Consider the following 18,589-nt stretch of genomic DNA (forward strand, 5'->3'; position numbering starts at 1 on the left):
ACAACTCTTTTTCAGCAATGAGTCGAAATTTCCGTAAAGCAAGCAAAACAGTCTGCCATTGGTGCAAGTAAAGCAATTCTGTTTCAAACCTAAAACACTGAATACTTTATACAGATTATTTTGCTTGTTTTAAGGCTAAAACTCACTTAATTTTGACTTATTATTTCTAAAAACAACATAGTCTAAAAATGCTTCTTGATTTAAGAATTTTAAGATATCTGAAGTAGAACTAACACAGAAAGAAAAGCATTTCAGCAGCGTTGAATCTGAACCCAAGCGTTTTCCTCAAATTTTCTTTTTTTAAATCAAAAGGCACACATTTCAGTAAGTTTTTCATTTGTACACAATGGTTTTGTACAAAATTTATATAAGAAAACATATGAATATCCGGTCTACTTTCAAAAATAAAATACTTGAACACTAGGCTCCATACAGCATGCGCAACACACAAATCATCAGTTCACTTTAAATACTTCAAGTAATGTTTGTTCAATAGCTTAGTGGGCTCATCACAAAGCCTCTCGGCAGACAATGGCTCCTGGTCGTCAGCACAGCCAATACAGTGGCACCAACACATCATGATCATTTCACACGATCATTTCAGGCGTCAGTATAATGTAAACATGTGGACCTCTAGAACGGAGTCACATATTGTACGAACACAAACGTGTATACACACATACACATTCTCTCTCTCTCACACACACACACACACACACACACGCGCAGAGAGTCCATTCAGGTCTCCAGAGTTTGTTTGTTCCTTCAGATTACTCCATTTCACTGAGAGACAGATTAATAAAAGTCAAATCAGGCCTGATCTCTCGTTTAACAGCTCCAGAGGTTGAAGAAAGCGCTGCTGATGGACTAATTCGCCACGACACGGGAGCGCATCCAGTCTAGACTGGCTGGTAAACTGTGGAGGGAAAGAGAAACAGGTGGTTAAAGGTTGTATAAATGGCTCATATTGAGGATTGGAAATATTTATCAACTAAGCAAGGGGCTGTTCATACAGAATGCGTATTTGCATCTAAATATGTGAGATGTGGTATTTAGAAATGATTTTAATAAAAGCGCTCGCAGTACTGCGTGTAAAAAGGTTAAATTCTTTTAAGTTGATGCGTAACAGAAGTGTTACAATTAGGACGATAACCATTTTCAAGGTATACCGAGCAGGCCCGCATTGGCTAATTGAGAAGACCGGGATAATTCCCGGTGGGCCGGTCCGTTTTTTTGGCCGTGAGTGCCGGTGTCTCTTGCTGCTTGCACTCTCAGCAGTCGCACTTTTTTTCATTTATTTATTTATTTGACCATAGCCTCACTCTTTTTATTTATTTTCTCGCAGATCCGTTAGCAAAATGCAACCTGCCGGTTAATGATGAAACAGCGGCACCTTAGTGAATATAAGAATTCAAATAATTAATATTAATGAATATTACACCTGCTCAATGAAAATCTGATGATTCACTACATTAATAAATCTGACATAACGTGATCAGAAATCTAAAAAAGGGGAGAAAAAGATTAAGCCATCAATAGAAAGTAATACTATGGTTAAAAGAGTCTTGCAGATAACAGATAACAATATTTATTTTTTATTCCAGGCACACCAATGTAACAGCACTGTTGTGGTCCAGTGGTCAGCATGTTGTGTTACAACGCTGCCGATCAGAGTTCGAACCTCACCTGAGTAAATATTTAATTAGTTTTTTTTTTTTTTATTTATTGTGTAAGACATATAATACTGTTTGGGTTGTTGAACTTTGAAGTTCTAAAGCAGCTGTTTTCTTGAAAAAGACCTGATAGTGTCATTAGAAACGGAATTAGAAATGACATGATTTTAATATAGTCAGTCGTGAACTGAGGTGGGCCGTCTAAGGCTTGAAACTCCAGGGCTGAAAAGGAGTCTTACTCCGGCCCTGATACAGAGGTTTGGAAAAGTCAAAGTTTTTAAACCGCCACCATGTTCTGCTATACCGTTCCTATGGTATGTGTAAGATTTTTTATTGGCATTTTTTTCAGATTTTTAAAAAAACAGTATCACCAGCAGAAAAAAATGTCCAAAGATGCCATTTTAAATTGTAAAGAAATCTGTGTTTTTTTTTTAAACTAACGAAGACAGCAGCCTGACATGTTTACAGCTCCAAAATATTTTAAATGTTTCTCAAAAGAAAATATATTGTGTTAAAAGGGGAAAAAGTTGTAGTTTTTTCAGTGTGTCTGCAGAGTCTTCAATTTAAAAACCTAAATTTAAGGCCTTAAAAAATTCACTGAAATATGCTGTTATGTATATATACAGTTAAAGTCAGAATTATTAGCCCCCTGAATTATTAGCCGCCCTGTTTATTTTTTCCCCAATTTCTGTTTAACAGAGAGAAGATTTTTTCAACACATTTCTAAACATAATAGTTTTAATAACTCATTTCTAATGACTGATTTATTTTATCTTTGCCATGATGAATACATAATAATAAATAACATTTGACTAGATATTTTTCCAGACACTTATATACAGCTTAAAGTGACATTTAAAGGTTTAACTAGGTTAATTAGGTTAACTAGGTAGGTTAGGGTAATTAGGCAAGTTATTGTATAACGATGGTTTGTTCTGTAGACAATCGAGAAAAAAATATAAAGCTTAAAGGTGCTGATAATTTTAACCTTAAAATGGGTTTTGATAAATTAAAAAGCTGCTTTTATTCTAGCCGAAATAAAACAAATAAGATTTTGTCCACAAGAAAAAATATTATCAGACATACTGTGAAAATTTCCTTGCTCTGTTAAACATCATTTGGGAAATATATATATATATATATATAAAAAAGAAAAACATAAAAAATTCAAATGGGGGTTAATAATTCTGACTTCAACTGTGTATATATAACTTTTAAAAAATGCCAGGGCACATATCTATAGTTTTTGGAGCCCTTAATGCAAATCCATTTGATGCAATCTGATAAATATATGCACTCATGTAAAGCACTCTTACCCTTCCCCGGTGAGCGCGCAGCAGGCCTGCACATGCCAGGATCGAGCGGTGAGTGAACTGAGGGTTAGACTCTGAGAGATTTCTGCTGCAGTCATACTGTCCTCCATGTCCTGTTTATTTGCCAAAACCAGCACTGATGCATTCTGGAGATCCTGAGTGGAGAGATGAGATTCAACAGTCAGTATAAAAAAAATTATAATTATGCTGAAAACAATTAGGACAAGGGCTGGTCCCTCTTGGGTTAGTCCAACCCAACCTTGATTTAATCATTTGTTTGCAAACCCAATGTTTAAACAAATTAGGGACTATCATACTCATACTGAGTGTTAACATATTTTTTGTGTAATATATCGAACATTTTGCTGAATTGAGTTATAATTGTGCGATGAAATTGTGTTGATTCAGAAATAAAATATGTGTGCAATGTTTACTGATTTCATATACTTTAATTTTATTTCTTTTTTTACTTTTTGGGGTATGTTAATCATTTATAAGCAAATAGACAACAGTAGCTTTTTGCTCAAATGTATCATTTATTGTTTCTAAATAGAGACATTATTTTGAACCAGGGTTAAAGAGGTTATAATTACCAAAACATTTTTTAATTTAAACTATTAAGGTTGGCCAACTACAAGAAATTAATAAAGTGTAATATTTATTAAACATTATATATCTTTAATATACAAAAAAATATAATGTTTAATAAAACATAAACATGCAATATTTAAAACTGATTTAAAGAGAAATTACTAAAACAAATTCAACCTAAACTAAAGTATATCTTTATAATCGAAACAAAAACTAAACATATTAAACAAAAAGCTTATTCAATATATATATATATATATATATATATATATATATATATATATATATATATATATATATATATATATATATATATATATATATATATATATATATTTATATAAATAATCAAACTAACTCCGTATAAAAGGTCTTCACAGTCATACACAAAATGGTAGAAGTAGAATATCTTATGTATTTAATAAAGGTAAAGGTAGGTTTACAGATATCAGAATTATTAGCCCCTTTTTAAATTTCTTTTTCTTTTTTAAATATTTCCCATATGATGTTTAACAGATTCAGGAAATATATTTATATATAATATAAAATATTTCTGATAATATTTTTTTCTTCAGGGGAAAGTCGTGTTTGTTTTATTTTGGCTAGAATAAAATAAGTTTTTATTTTTTTAAACCCCATTTAAGGTTAAAATCTTTAGCCCGTTTAAGCTATATATTTTTCCCGATAGTCTACAGAACAAACCATCATTATACAATAACTTGCCAAATTACCCTAACCTACCTAATTAACTTAATTAACCTAGTAAGCCTTTAAATGTCACTTTGAGCTGTATAAAAGTGTATTGAAAAATATCTAGTCAAATATTATTTACTGTCATCATGGCACAGATAAATTAAATCAGTTATTAGAAATTAGTTATTAAAACTATTGTGTTAAGAAATGTTAACAAAAAAAAAAAAAAGGGGGGGGGGGTGAATCTTAATCCAAAATTTAAAAGAAAACATATGAAATTCTAAAAACAATTCAACTATAAACAAAAGCTTCAACGACTACTCTGTGATACTAAAATAACCAGCAAAGTGCACGAGATGCCCATCATGAAACATTCATGACAAGAGCATCATAAAGCAGGTGAATGCAAAACAAACCAACCTCGTGTGCCAGCATGCGATGAAGCTCCTCTTTAGTTACAGTCAGGCGTTCTCGATCAGTGCTGTCAACCACCAGGATGATAATCTGCAGAAGGATTCAGATTATACATTTGATGAAAGTGCATTCCAGGAACAACACACAACAACCAGCATTAGACTTTTATGAGAGCAGCACATCATGCAGGTGCACACATACACACCTCTGTATTCGTGTAATAGGAGTTCCAGGTAGCTCTGAGACTCTCCTGCCCTCCAATATCCCAGACAAGAAAGCGTGTCTTCTTTATGGCGATTTCCTCTACGTTGCTTCCAATTGTGGGAGACGTTTGTACTGCTTCTTTCGTTAAACTGGAGAGAACAGGGCATAGATGGTTCAATGAGGTCATTATAACAATACACAGTGTTAGTATCAGTGATTCATCTGTTTATACTTCCAAGAAAAAAAAAAACACTTACAATTGGTAGAGGATGGTGGTCTTTCCAGCGTTGTCCAAACCCACAATAATCACTTTGTGTTCTGAAAAGAGGAGCCCAAACACACAGTTTAATCTGACTGTGTGTGATCAGACATATAAGAATGTTCTGAACATGAAATCTATGAAACACACTTCTGAGAACTCAGTGTTCAGCGATCTGTATCAGTCTGGGTTAAGCAAAGTTTAGAAAAACTTGGGGAGATTGGTGTAGAATAACGACAGGCAAGCAGAACTTGTGATCTTTGAACGCGTACAATCTTATCTGACGTGTGTGTCTGTGTGTGTGTGCAGACTGAACAGAACATCCTGCATCAACATGCATTTCTCAGTGACACGCTCCTGATGTGATTTAAAGGCACTTATCACATGTAAAGCTTGCGTAATCGTTCGCAGTTCCACACTATCACTTTGTGGTTACTCTGTAATTTGACTAGTACATTCGGTTCTACACAACTCCTTCATGTTATCCCAACACAATTTGATTAAGTTAGTTTTTTATAAATTTAAGTGGATTAAACATGAAACAATTTAGTTAATTAAGCTAAGAATTGAGTTGTTTCAACTCATTTAAAATTGAACAAGCAGCAATAGTCATTTATCTGAGTGTACTACATCTTAACTAATAGCCATAACAGATGAGAGTAACTTTAGGTGATGTTTAGTTCATTTGTTGAGGGAAGGTTAAAATAAAGTGTTGGTAGACATTGGGAACTTCAATCCTTGCTTGTTATAAGTTAATATACTAGTATAAATAGCATAGACAAGTTCATTATAATTAAGCGTTGACTTCATATTTCATACTGGTTAAGTGACTACAGGCAGAGTGCGAATTATACATTGACGATCTGAGGGGTCGACTTTTTCGATAATGTTATTTTGTGTAATACATCCTTCAGTGAGTAAAATGTATGTATTTATTTAAATAACATCTTTTTTTAAATAAAACATTTACGTTTTCAGTGTTTTGTGGGATATTTTGGTGTATTCTGACCTACAATACCCACTAATTTGCTATTATAGAGGTTACTGTAGGTCAAACTACTAACTGTGTATCTAGATTTACTTTTACATCTGAAGTCAGAATTATTACGTAGAAGTGAATGTATAAACAAACTTTATATAGAAACAAACACCTATTTAACAAGAAAAGTGTCTTGTAAACGTCTACCATGTCTAATTGCATAGACTGATTGACGAAATTATGAATTCACAATGGTATAATCTGTTATAATAGTGGTCAAATGTATATTTATATTATCTATTATTTTAATTAGTAATATTTGTATTCAGATACAGATCGGGGGGTTGGAGGGGGCATTTAGACCTTCATCAAAATTACAAATGCGAAATATTGAATAAATCAGAGTTAAAATGGACTTTTATCACAAAACTTTGTAACTATTAACACATAGTAGGACACAAAGTCCCCTGGAGTAATGTTACAAACTGTTTCATTTCTCAGTCATCAGGACTCAATGTTATTGTTCTCTTGTATTGAGGTAAAGTTTGTTTTGTATTCGCACATTGGTTCAGTGACAACTTGTGACTCACTCCCTATATTGTTTACCATGGTACTTTGAATAATCAGTCTTGAATCATATTCAAGTATGACTTGAAAACAACACTATTTATTTGTCTGTGAACAATGTTATATGCATTAATAGTCATTGGCTGCTAATATAATTTCACTATTTAAAATTTGCAAAGAATACCTGTGAAATTATATTATTGAAGGGAAAATCTGAACATGTGGATATAAAACAACTTTACCTCAATTTCTCTTCTTTGTGGCTAAAAACAAGTAATACATCTTAGCTAAAGTTATAACAAGAGGGACTTTACATAATAATAAATGTTTTGATTCTTAACGTATTAATAATGAATAACAATAGTAGGACACAAAGTGCAGAGGAAAAACAAAACAAACAGTTTAGTTTTTTAATAAGCAGGACATAATGTTGTTTTTTTTTTGTTTGTGAAATAAGTAATATATCTTAGATAAAGATGTAAAAAGAGGCACTTCCACATCATAATAAAAGTTCCAATTCCTAATATATTTATAAATTAATACGTTAAAAATAGTAGGACACAAATTTCAGAAGAGTAACATTACAACCTGTTTAGCTTCTCAATAAGCAGGACAGAATGTTAACTAATGTTGTATTTGTGACAGTAAAAAAGGTAATAGCTACATCTTAACTAAAAGTTAAAACACTTTAACTTTAACATAATAATACATGTTTCTAGTCCTAACCTATTAATAATGAATACATTAACAATAGTAGGACACAAAGTCCTGAGGAGAAACATTAGTTTAGTTTCTCAGTAAGCAGGACAGAATGTTAGCTAATATTATTTTGTTGTGACTAAAAAAGATAACAGCTACATCTTAACTAAAGTTATAACACTTTACCTTAAACATCATAATAAATGTTGCCTGTAATATCAAAAGACTCTTAAAGTAACATGTTGTGATATTGTTTATCTCTTACCTCTGTCTCCGAACAGAGTCATCAGTTTGGCGAACAGGAGTCCCATTTCTGAACGCTGTGAATTTAAAATATAGTCAATCGACCACAGCAGCTTTTAATAGTCTCCTGGATCCGTTGATTCTTTAATTACAGTGAGCTGTAGACACTTTCACAGTCCGGTTAAAAACAATGATCCACGAGCGACAGTACTCCGCTGTTCTGGTGTGTCAAGTCCTCTTCACTGCACTCGTTCCCTGAGTGTCTGTCTGCTGTTAAATCGGTGTCTGATACATAAAATATCGCGTCGGAATACGAAATGTCGTCGTGTTTTCCGTGGGCGTTTGTATGTTTAAACGATGAGTAGTGACGCAGGGGTCGCTTCACAAAACGGCATCCCTCATTGGCCACCCACGACGATGACGCGAGATTTCGAACAATTCCTTTTGTCCGTATTCAGAGCTGGGCGGCCGCTCTTGTGCTTTCATTTCCGCTTCACAGTGGAATTTTAGAGAAAGGCGCTCCAACCCGAAAGTAAAAGAGCTGGTGGAATTCCCAATACTCGACCACATAAACACACTAGTTTCCTTTATGTCACGTGGTGTTTTTCTGACTAGCATAACTCTTTCCAATCAATCAATAATCTTACTTGATATTTTCTTTCAGGTCCGATATAGAAGAAATACAGCATCACTAATCAATATATCTCAATATTACATAACAATGCAATATTATAAACTGCACTGTTAAAAAATACTAGTCATCTTACATTTTACTAGTCAGCTTACAGCTGAATCAAATAATTTTTTTGAGTTATTTTAACCTATATTGTTAAACCGACTTAAAACAGCTTGTAAAACCAAGTAAATCTAAGTTTACCGTTTTCTAACTTGATTTTTATAAGTTACTATAACCTAAAACACATGCTGTCATGATTAATTGATCATATAATGTTTTTACAGTGTGTAATATTGACTGGTATCAGCTTTAAGGGATAGTTCACATTAAATGAACAATTGCTATTAATTTATTCACCTAAACCCAAGATAAGGGTTAATTATGTTTTTTGTAGAGCATTAAAGAAAAAGATTTGTAGCTGAAAATGTGTTTTTTATTGATTCATAAAATGTGAGTCAACAGCTACTACACTGTAAAAAAAAGTTGAACCTAAAATTAAGGCAACCAGCTTCAGGACATTTTCGAGTTGACTCAACTTTCAACCCAAGTTCTGGACTTGACTTAATTTAAGTTGAGTAAACTCAAAAAATTCCAGAAGCTGGTACAGTAGCAGTAGTTTTTTTCTCCCACAAGTGGTTTTAAAGTCCTAAAGATTTTCTTTCTTCTGTTAAACACAAAAGAAGATAGTTTGAAAAATGCCGGTTTGCTGGAAAAAAATACTGTGGAAGTCAATGGGTGCCAGCAACATTTTTCAAAATATCCTCTTTTGTGCGTGTTTAACAGAAAAAAGAAACTCAAACAGGTTTGAAGCCTGAGTAAATGAGGGCAGAATGTTAATTTAACTGTCCTCTTCAAGATAGTAGTATTTACTTTCTAACACAGATTGATTGTTGTGCTTCATCTATCATCTGAAATAATGGATATTACATTTATTTAGCCTGAATGCTTTTTTTTTCCTTAAAGTTGAATAGCTGTTTTTTGAATCACCAAGTAACACTGTTTCAGCTAAAAATAAATATTTAGAAAAAAAATGCTCAATGCTGGTACTTGTCGACTTTTATACTAAGAAAAAAAAAAATACTATGGAAGTCAATGGGTGGCAGCAGCATTTTTCAAAACATCTTCTTTTGGTATGTTCAGTTCAACAGAAGAAAGAAACTCAAGTTTGAAAGTTGAGTAAATGATGGCAGAATGTTCATTTAACTGTCCTCTTTAAGATAATAATTGTTTTGCTTAATAATACCTCGTTAATAAGACCTCATCTAAAAAAAAACAATGGGTATTACATTTATTCATCCTGAATAAATTGTTGACTAGCTGCTGACACTTTTTGAATCACCAAGGAACACGGTTTCAGCAAAAAAAAAAAAAAAAAAAGACTGAAACTTATCGATTTTCATAGTGAGACAAAATACTATGGAAGTCAAAGGTTACCAGCATAATTTTTCAAAATATCTTCTTAATTCAAACAGGTTTGAAGCATGAGTAAATGATGGCAGAATGTTCATTACCTGTCCTCCTTAAGAATATAATTACTTTCTTTCACAGATTGGTTGTTTTGCTAAATAAGACCCTTTAAGCTGTATTTTTTGAGTCTACAGAACAAACCATCGTTATACAATAACTTGGCTAATTACCCTAACCTGCCTAATTAACCCAGTTAAGCTTTTAAATGTCACTTTAAGCTGTATAGAAGTGTCTTGAAAAATATCTAGTCTAATATTGTTTACTGTCATCATGGCAAAGATAAAATAAATTAGTCATTAGAAATGAGTTGTTTGTCAGCGCAATAGCCTAGTGGTTAGCGTGCTGACATATGGTGCAGTAGCATGTCAAGGCGTCGAGAGTTCAAATCCAGGCTCGAGGACATTTCCCTACCCCCTCTCTCTCTCCCATCCCACTTCACTCTCAAAACTGTCCTATCTAAAAAGGCCAACAATAAACTAAAAAAAAAAAAAGAAATGAGTTGAATAAATCTGCTCTCCGTTAAATAGAAATTGGGGGAAAAAATAAACAGGGGTGAATAATTCAGGGGGTTTATTAATTCAGACTTCAGCTGTATATGTACACATTATTGTGTTAAATATCTTCAGTTATCTATGACTTTACATACCATCTAACAGAGGAACGTTTATTTGGACTTATATTTCTCTCTTCATCAGTCCAAGAAAGCATCCCTATGTTTTCATATGCAGATCAAAGCATTTTGAGATTCTCAATATTTCACGTTCACAGTCAGCAATGCTGGACATGAGTCGCTAAAATCCTTTTTAATGTTCGACTGAAGAAAGGGAAATGTTATATGCTCTGAGGGTAAGTTTATTAAAAGCAAATGTTCATTTCCCCATTAACAATGCCTTTCCAAAACAAATACATTTCCCGCATAAAATGGGAAGTAATGAAAGCACATTTTTACCAAACGTGTAACGTCATGTGCTGTACTTTCTGTTCCTACTGGTATGATCTGAGCACGACGAGTTTCCTGTTGTCACTGTCTTTCTAATTATGTCAAGAGCTGAATCAGGTTTTGAGCACACCCACGCCCGAGGACTTGTGTTTTTGCATTATGAGTCTTTAGGCATGTCATGCTTTGCGCAATTATGTTGTAGTAATGTTAAAATATGGCTAACACTTTATTTTGATGGTCCATTTGAGTATTAGTAGACTGTCTTCTTAATATCTGCTGATACTGCTCCTTCAACAGACATTTAACTGACTGTAAGAAACTTTGCAAGCACATGTCGACTTACACTAACCATAACCTCAACCAAACAGTCTACTTACAGTACAATGAGAATTAGTTGGCATGTAGATGTAATGCAACTTAAATTCAACAAACGGACCATCAAAATAAAGTGTGACCAAAATTAGTCAGGAAATTAAAAGGCATGTTCAGATAATCAATAATACAATTTATTGTCATAATGGACATGCTTTATCAGTGCTGCCAGATTGGAAATGTCCAAGTATCATACCAGAAGCTCAAAATTTCCGTATTTGGAGGAAAATTATCGGACTGTCATGGACCGCAACATAGTGCTGGTTGGATTGAAAGCAGTGCACCCTCCCGAATTTTTAACACACTCTGTGGTGTGTACAAGGCCATTTAGAGTATCTGTAACGAGCCGATTTCGTGGCTTTGTTTTGATGAGATTACCTTGGGAAAAACACGTTCACATGACACATTTGAATGGGGAAAAAGGAGAACATCAAGAGCAAACTCCCCTGTCCTTCTCATGTCCCTTTTCAGCAATACTTTTTAAAACTTTATTGCTTCATCGATCAACCTCAACCTGAAAACAACTGGCTTAAGCATGGTAGCGTGCGACAGGAATGTTAGCTCATGAGAGAGTGCCATTCTCCATGTTGATCAGTTGAGAAAATGTAACATAAGATGAGAAAGAAAACGTGTCTAACTCCACGTTCTCCTCACAGACAGTGGAAAAAAGATGCAGCTGGATTAGGGCTGTCCGAACTCGGTCCTGGAGGGCCGGTGTCCTGAAGAGTTTAGCTCCAACCCTAATCAAACACACCTGAACCAGCTAATCAAGGTCTTGCTAGATATATACTAGAACAGTGGTGTCCAAACTTAATTCTGGAGGGCTGGTGTCCTGCATAGTTTAACTCTATCTAGCCTGGAAGTTTTAGTGTACCCAGAAAGAGCTTGATTAGCTGGTTCAAGTGTGTTAAATCGGGGTTGGAACCAAAGTAATGCAGGACACCAGCCCTCCAGGACTGAGTTTGGCCACCCCTGAGCTAAATCAATAAGTATCGAAGCACTAGGAGTACATTTAAATTAATTTTAAATGCCATAAAATTCTGAAATGATGCTACATTGTAGGAGGTTTTTCATTATTGATCGTACAGAGATAGAAAATATCCTACAAATATGATAATTATTGTACTTCTGGCAACACTGTGCATCATATTGTTATGATAAATACTAATTGTAATATAAGCTTCAGCAGTTTTTGCTTTGAGAAAATTCGATATTACAAAAAACCAGGGGTGACAATCTCAATTTGCTGGAGGGCCGCAGCTCTGCACATTTGCTTTCACACTTACACTTTTGTTTCGGAACGTGTCTCGATTGCCCAGTTAGCGCGGTTCATTTGGCATATGTGAACAGGGCAATCGCGCTCTGTTCCGCGCCAAAGTAATCGCTCCAAGATCGCTTGAATGAGGTGGTCTCGGCTTGATTGAAACGAACCCTGGAGCGGTTTGATTGCAGTGAGAAAGCGATCCGATCCGAGCACGGTTATATGACAGTGTTTTATGGATATGTAATAGGCTTACGGCTATATGAAGAGAGAATTATGAGTAGGGCGGGAAGTTTCGCGAGTCTCCGGATGGTCGCAAACGAGTGATGATCTCCCGGTAATCTCGCGTCTCCTTCCCGGTCCTCAAATAGGCATCGTCGCGCACCCTTCTCACCCCGTCTCTCCTCAGACACGTCGCGCGCGCGCACCCTGTCAATCACCATCAAACCACCACCTCTCCTGACAGCTTAGCGGGACGCTGCAAAATAAACCCTGACACTCTGACCAATGTGAGGTGAGTTTACTCGCACGTGACTTGTTTTAGCTCTTTTGGTCCGATTAGAAACTTTGCAATGTGAAAGCGAACCGCTCCAAGAGCAAAGAGCAACAATGTAACATTTGTAATCTCTGTTTCGGAACAACTGAATCGATTCACAGGTGTGAAAGCACCCTTAGTTCCACCCCTGCTCCAACACACTTAAGCTGCGGTCATGCTGCACTTTTCCCCTCATAGACTTCCATTCAAATCATACATACGCGAATGCGTCAGACTGGAAACGTAAGGTCGCTTGTCAAGTTTCGCAGTCCGCTGCGTTAGAAAGTTCAAGCTTGGTGAACTCTGACCGGGGAAATCACATCACTTGACTGTGTGAGAATAATCAAGGATCAAAACATGACCTCTCTGGACAGAAATTTAAATCATGGAGCAATCGCTCGCTTTTTTAAATGTCTGATCATCTTGTTTAATCCTGCCCCTTTTGGCAGCGCTGTACGACAGAATTTCACATGCTCAAACTCTAGTGTGACCGCAGCTTTACCTGTTTTAAACAAGCCTGAAGGACTTAATTAGTTTGATCAGAAGTGTTTAATTTAGGTTGGAAATAAACTGTGCAGAGCTGCGGCCCTGCAGGAACTGAGTTTGACACCTGTGTCATAAGCCTACACAGGAAGAAGTGAAGCATGCAGTTGCAGTGCACAGTAACAGGGCTGTGGTTCAGTGCCACCCGCACATCTGCCAGAGAAGCGCGTGTCAGTTTTGGTCTTGTTTTTTTCTCTCTTACACCACCTGTGAATGAAAACCACTGTTGGTTCAGCTCAAGATGTTTGAGTGACTTATGATAAAACGAGTCAAGGAAATATTTTTCATATCTATATTTAATAACAAGGAAGTGTGATCACTAGAATTCCCACAGGTCATGTGATCTTTGGAATATCACTGCATTTCTAAAGGTTTTTTCGAGACATCAAAAGTTTTGGAATTATTATTTTTTGTCCAACTCTTGTTATATTTCTATAGGTATCATGCTTTTATTAATCAAATTACTTCACAAGTTTTGTCTACCCTATGAAAATGTATGACAAATATATTTTTATGTTGCTTTAACTTATTTAAATACATTAATCAGGTTTCAACTAGGGTGGGACGGTGGCTCAGTGCATTTTTGTGTGGAGTTTGTATGTTCTCCCCGTGTTGGTGTGAGTTTCCTCCGGGTGCTTGGTTTTCCCCCACAGCCCAAAGACATGCGCTATAGGTGAATTGAATAAACTAAATTGGCCGTACTTTATGAGAGACAATGCGAGTGTGTATGGGTGTTTCCCAGTACTGGGTTGTGACTGGAAGGGCATCTGCTGTGTAAAACATATGCTGGAGAAGTTGGCGGTTCATTCCGCTGTGGTGACCCCTGATGAATAAAGCGACCAAGCTTAGGGAAAATTAAAGACTGAAGGTTTCAACTATTTTTTTTTAGATATACAAAGTTGAACTTACTATTTTTAGTCAGTTTGATTGATGTAAGTTGAGATGACAAGAGAAGTTTAATTGATTCAACTAAAAGTTTAAGGCAGCTATTTTTTTCTTCACTGTTTTGTTACTGTTGTGATTTTTTTTTTTTTGTGAACTGGCAGTCACCATAAGTTTACACTTAGCTATGCTTGATACTGATTGTAGGTTTGGCATGCTCTCCTGGGAGAGAACCATAAGCTCAGAGATCCTTGAGTCCAGGGCTCCCGCCTGGTTATTTAGCATAAAAGGGGGTCCGAGATCAGGTAGGTCTCAAGAGCCATCCTGGTTAAGGAGGAGATTAAGTGGATGACAGAATTCTTCAAAAAAAAAAAAAAAAAAAAAAAAAAAAAAAAAAAGAAACGAAGATGAGAGAGGTAATGGTAATTGATATGAGAGGCAATGTCTGTGCCAAAAGATATACAGTTGAAGTCAAAATTATTAGCCCCCTTTGATTTTTTTTCTTTTTTTTTAATATTTCCCAAATGATGTTTAACAGAGCAAGGAAATTTTCACAGTAATATATATAATACTTTTTTCTTCTGGAAAAAGTCTTATTTGTTTTATTTAGGCTAGAATAAAAGCAGTTTTTAATTTTTTAAACATCATTTTCAGGTCAATATTATTTGCCCCTTTAAGCTATTTTTTTTCAATAGTCTCCAGAACAAACCATCGTTATACAATAACTTGCCTAATTACCCTAACCTGCCTAGTTAACCTAATTAAGTTAAACCTTTAAATGTCACTTTAAGCTGCATAGAAGTGTCTGGAAAATTATCTAGTCAAATATTATTTACTTTCATCATGACAAAGATGAAATAAATCAGTTATTAGAGATGAGTTATTAAAACTATTATGTTTAGAAATGTGTCGAACAAATCTTCTCTCCGTTAAACAGAAATAGGGGAAAAAAATAAACAGGGGGGCTAATAACTCAGGGGTACTTTGGGAGAAGTTGCGAATTAGTGAATGTAACTCAAGTATACAGCGACAAGATATAACTTCAGCAGTAGCAAGACTTTTCATAGATTCCAGACGTGACATTTAACAATTAGAATGTATTGAGGAAGTATTTAAGTCATAGAGGAGGTTTTCTGAATAAACGATTATTATAAAGAGAAGCGTTCTGGTATCATACATTTAAATCACTTACACCGAGAGGAATGAATGAGGAATTGAACCTTTCTGTGTTTTAATGGTTTGTTGTTTAGCTATAATATTGTGCATCATGGATTTTGAGGATGTAATGATACAAATAATGAGATGAAAACTTAATTTTTTTATGTTTTGGACTGTCGGGATTTCATTGCATTGATGTAGACATGAATAAGTGAATGATGATAATTAATATGCTATTTTCCTGTGAAATTATGTGTTTAAAGGTGAAGGTAAATATTTCTTGTGTGGTTAATTATGGTATAATGAAATGAAAATGAGATTGTTTTTAATTATTGAGTGGCTGTCTAACTCAGGGGTTCCCAAACTTTTCAGCCCGCGACCCCCAAAATAACAATGCCAGTGACTCGCGACCCCCAATATGCTCTGAGATGGTTATAAATACAGAAACCTTGCATGCAATGGCACACATACACTAATAGACCCAAGTCTATTCTTGGTTTAATTTTTTAAATGTATATCAGTGCTGTAAATATGCCAGAAAATTTTACCTGGTATTATAAAATCAATCTGTGAACGCTGGTCAGTCGGAGGGTGGGTCAGTCAATTGCTCAGTCAGTGGACAGCGGCTTCCTGGGGGATTTATGCAAGAACATTAGGTGCGAATGGCACTCGCGAGAGAAATTTGAGATCTGAAAAAACATACACAGCGGCCTCTGGTGGATTCAGGAAAACTAGAACTGTAAAAATATGTATCTCCTGGGACGTATTTGGCACTCTCCAGAAATATCTATAGCGGTACATTTTCAGAATGAGCCTGGGTTGGTTTTATCAGTTTTGAACCGTTCAGTCGATCCCCAGGTCTGTCAATAGCACTTTTAGCTTAGCTTAGCATAGATCATTGAATCGGATTAGACTATTAGCATCTCATTACAGAAGAGTCAAGCTTTAAATAGGATAAGCTTTAAACTGGTCATGTTTAAACAAGATGCTAATGGTCTTAACAGATTCAATTATTATGCAAAGCTAAGCTAAGCTAGAAGTGCTCCTGCCAGACACAGAAATCAGCTGAATGGATTCAAAAGTGGTGAAACGCAGCTGTTTTTTTATCTAGTGGAGTTGTAAAACCAGTCTGTTTTCTGTTAGAGGGACGTTTATCCTAAAAAGAGTGGAGCGTTTCTTTAAGTCAAATGTAGCCACCAAGCTGTACATTTTAACACAAGCATGATGTCAGGAAAGTGTAAATTTCACTTCAAAAGATTAAGAATTCTTGATTACAAAAACTGAGGTAAATAATTAACTGGTGCTTTCATAATGCTTTTCAATAAAATTCAAACCATTTTAATTAGCAAAGCGCATCAGCCCCTTGTTTTTACATTCATTCTAGCTTCTGGAAATTCAGATTTTTAGTCAGTGAAAGTCATTAAATTTAACCTAAGATTTAAAATTCTCAATCACCTTATGTGCAACTAAAGAAATGTAATCATTTTAAGATGCATGGCGAGACATTTAACCTGCATGGTGCAGTTTGTCATGCTCTGTTATAAGCCCTTGCATAATTTACAGTTTGAATTCAGAAGTTTGACTGTAAATAAGAATTGCCCTCATAAACAAGAGGTGATAAGCCCCTTCTCATTTCTGCATCACACCCCCTTGTCTCTGTCCTGCATTGTTTCACCACTCCTGCTTTTTGTGCTCTTCCTGACCCCCCACCACCACATGTATTCCTCCACCCCCATTACTTCACACCCTTTGCTTTCCCCTCCATTTATCACTGGACTTTTGTCATTCCTTCTTCTCATGTTTCCCCACAATCTATGCACCAGCCGTTCTCAGCCTTTGTGAATATCCTTCATATACTGCATGATAAAACATTTCCAGTCTCTCTGCTGTATTTATTGATAAAGCGAATCAACTAAAATGGATTATATATTTTCATAATTCAAAATAACTATTGAGAATTCATGCAATGATTTTTCATATGTAATAATTTATTTGTAATTGGTTAAATTTAATAAACTAAATTTAGAGATGCATGATATATCGGCGGCCATATCAATATCAGCCATTAAATGCTATTTTAACTGTTATCGTTATCGGTCCGATATCTTTAAGCCGATAGATTACGTAAATCTCAAATCGCTTTTTCGGACATTATATATTTGTCCATTTGTGCATTACTGGAACATTTGAGCATGTTTCAGTTTCTAGTTCTTTCATTTTATCTGAAAAATATATATTTAATTTTGGTAATTATATCCCAGTTTGGGAAATATGGTAATAATTCATTTTTGGCACACTGATTTATGGGAAATTGTGAATATAAGTCTATATAATCACCTTGCAATTGTGAATTTTTTTGTGCGATTTTTTTTCTTTCCACATTGAGGATAAGGCTATTCAGTTCAAACGATCAGTTCAAACTTTTATAAAGTTTTTAGAATACAGTTGTGTATTGTATAAAAATATAACATTTTGAAATATTTATATTTATCGGCTATAATATATCAGCTATCGGGCTCCAAATCTAAAGAGTTATCGTTTATCGATATCGGCAAAAAAAATTATATCGGTGTATCCCAAACTAAATAATTTCACTTAACTTGGTAATACAACATTCTGTATTCCAGAACACTGTTCTTCAGTAAAAACTACCAATTTTGTTAAAAATTATTTTAAAAAAATATTATAATTTCTGCTGTATTATCCCAGCAGGCACAGGATGTTAACATGACATAAGATTGATGTTGTACCACAACATCGTGGGGACATTGCATTTTGTTTGGAAATAAAAAACGCGTTGACGTCAGAACCCAACATCCGGCCAACGTCAATGTTTAATGTCAAACCTAAAATCAACCAATATCAATGTCTAATGATGTTACAGCTTGACGTTGTGTGCCTGCTCGTGTGATATATTTAGTGAATTTATGACTTTGTTGAATGTAATAATAATAGTAATGTTAGTGTTAGGAAAAAGGAATTACAAAGGACTTTTTAAACATATTTTTGTCTCTTTTTCTTTTCATTAAACAATTGTATTTATATTGCTTAAAGGTGATATTAACTGGACATCTTCTCGAGTGTGATATACTTTGCATACTGATGAAGCATTTTTGCAGA

At 34.9% G+C, this 18,589-nt stretch overlaps 1 protein-coding gene and 1 long non-coding RNA gene across 2 annotated transcripts; one reads left to right on the top strand and one right to left on the bottom strand.

The window, feature by feature from the left end:
• Positions 1 to 325: 325 nt before the first annotated feature.
• On the bottom strand, positions 326 to 7,957 carry arl5c (ARF like GTPase 5C). Its single transcript, NM_200846.2, has 6 exons — positions 7,658 to 7,957; positions 5,146 to 5,206; positions 4,890 to 5,037; positions 4,691 to 4,774; positions 2,990 to 3,141; positions 326 to 916 (listed from the first exon to the last, which is right to left on the bottom strand). The coding sequence occupies exons 1-6, from the start codon at positions 7,701 to 7,703 to the stop codon at positions 868 to 870; spliced, it is 540 nt and encodes a 179-aa protein (NP_957140.1). The 5' UTR covers positions 7,704 to 7,957; the 3' UTR covers positions 326 to 867.
• On the top strand, positions 7,000 to 10,276 carry LOC147845564 (uncharacterized). The gene is made up of 2 exons (XR_015480560.1): positions 7,000 to 8,761; positions 9,275 to 10,276. It is a non-coding gene; the product is annotated as an uncharacterized LOC147845564 (long non-coding RNA).
• The last annotated feature ends 8,313 nt before the right edge of the window (positions 10,277 to 18,589 follow it).

The sequence above is a fragment of the Danio rerio genome, chromosome 3 (assembly GCF_052040795.2).
Source record: "Danio rerio strain M-AB ecotype USA chromosome 3, GRCz13ab, whole genome shotgun sequence".
Lineage (NCBI taxonomy): Eukaryota > Metazoa > Chordata > Actinopteri > Cypriniformes > Danionidae > Danio > Danio rerio.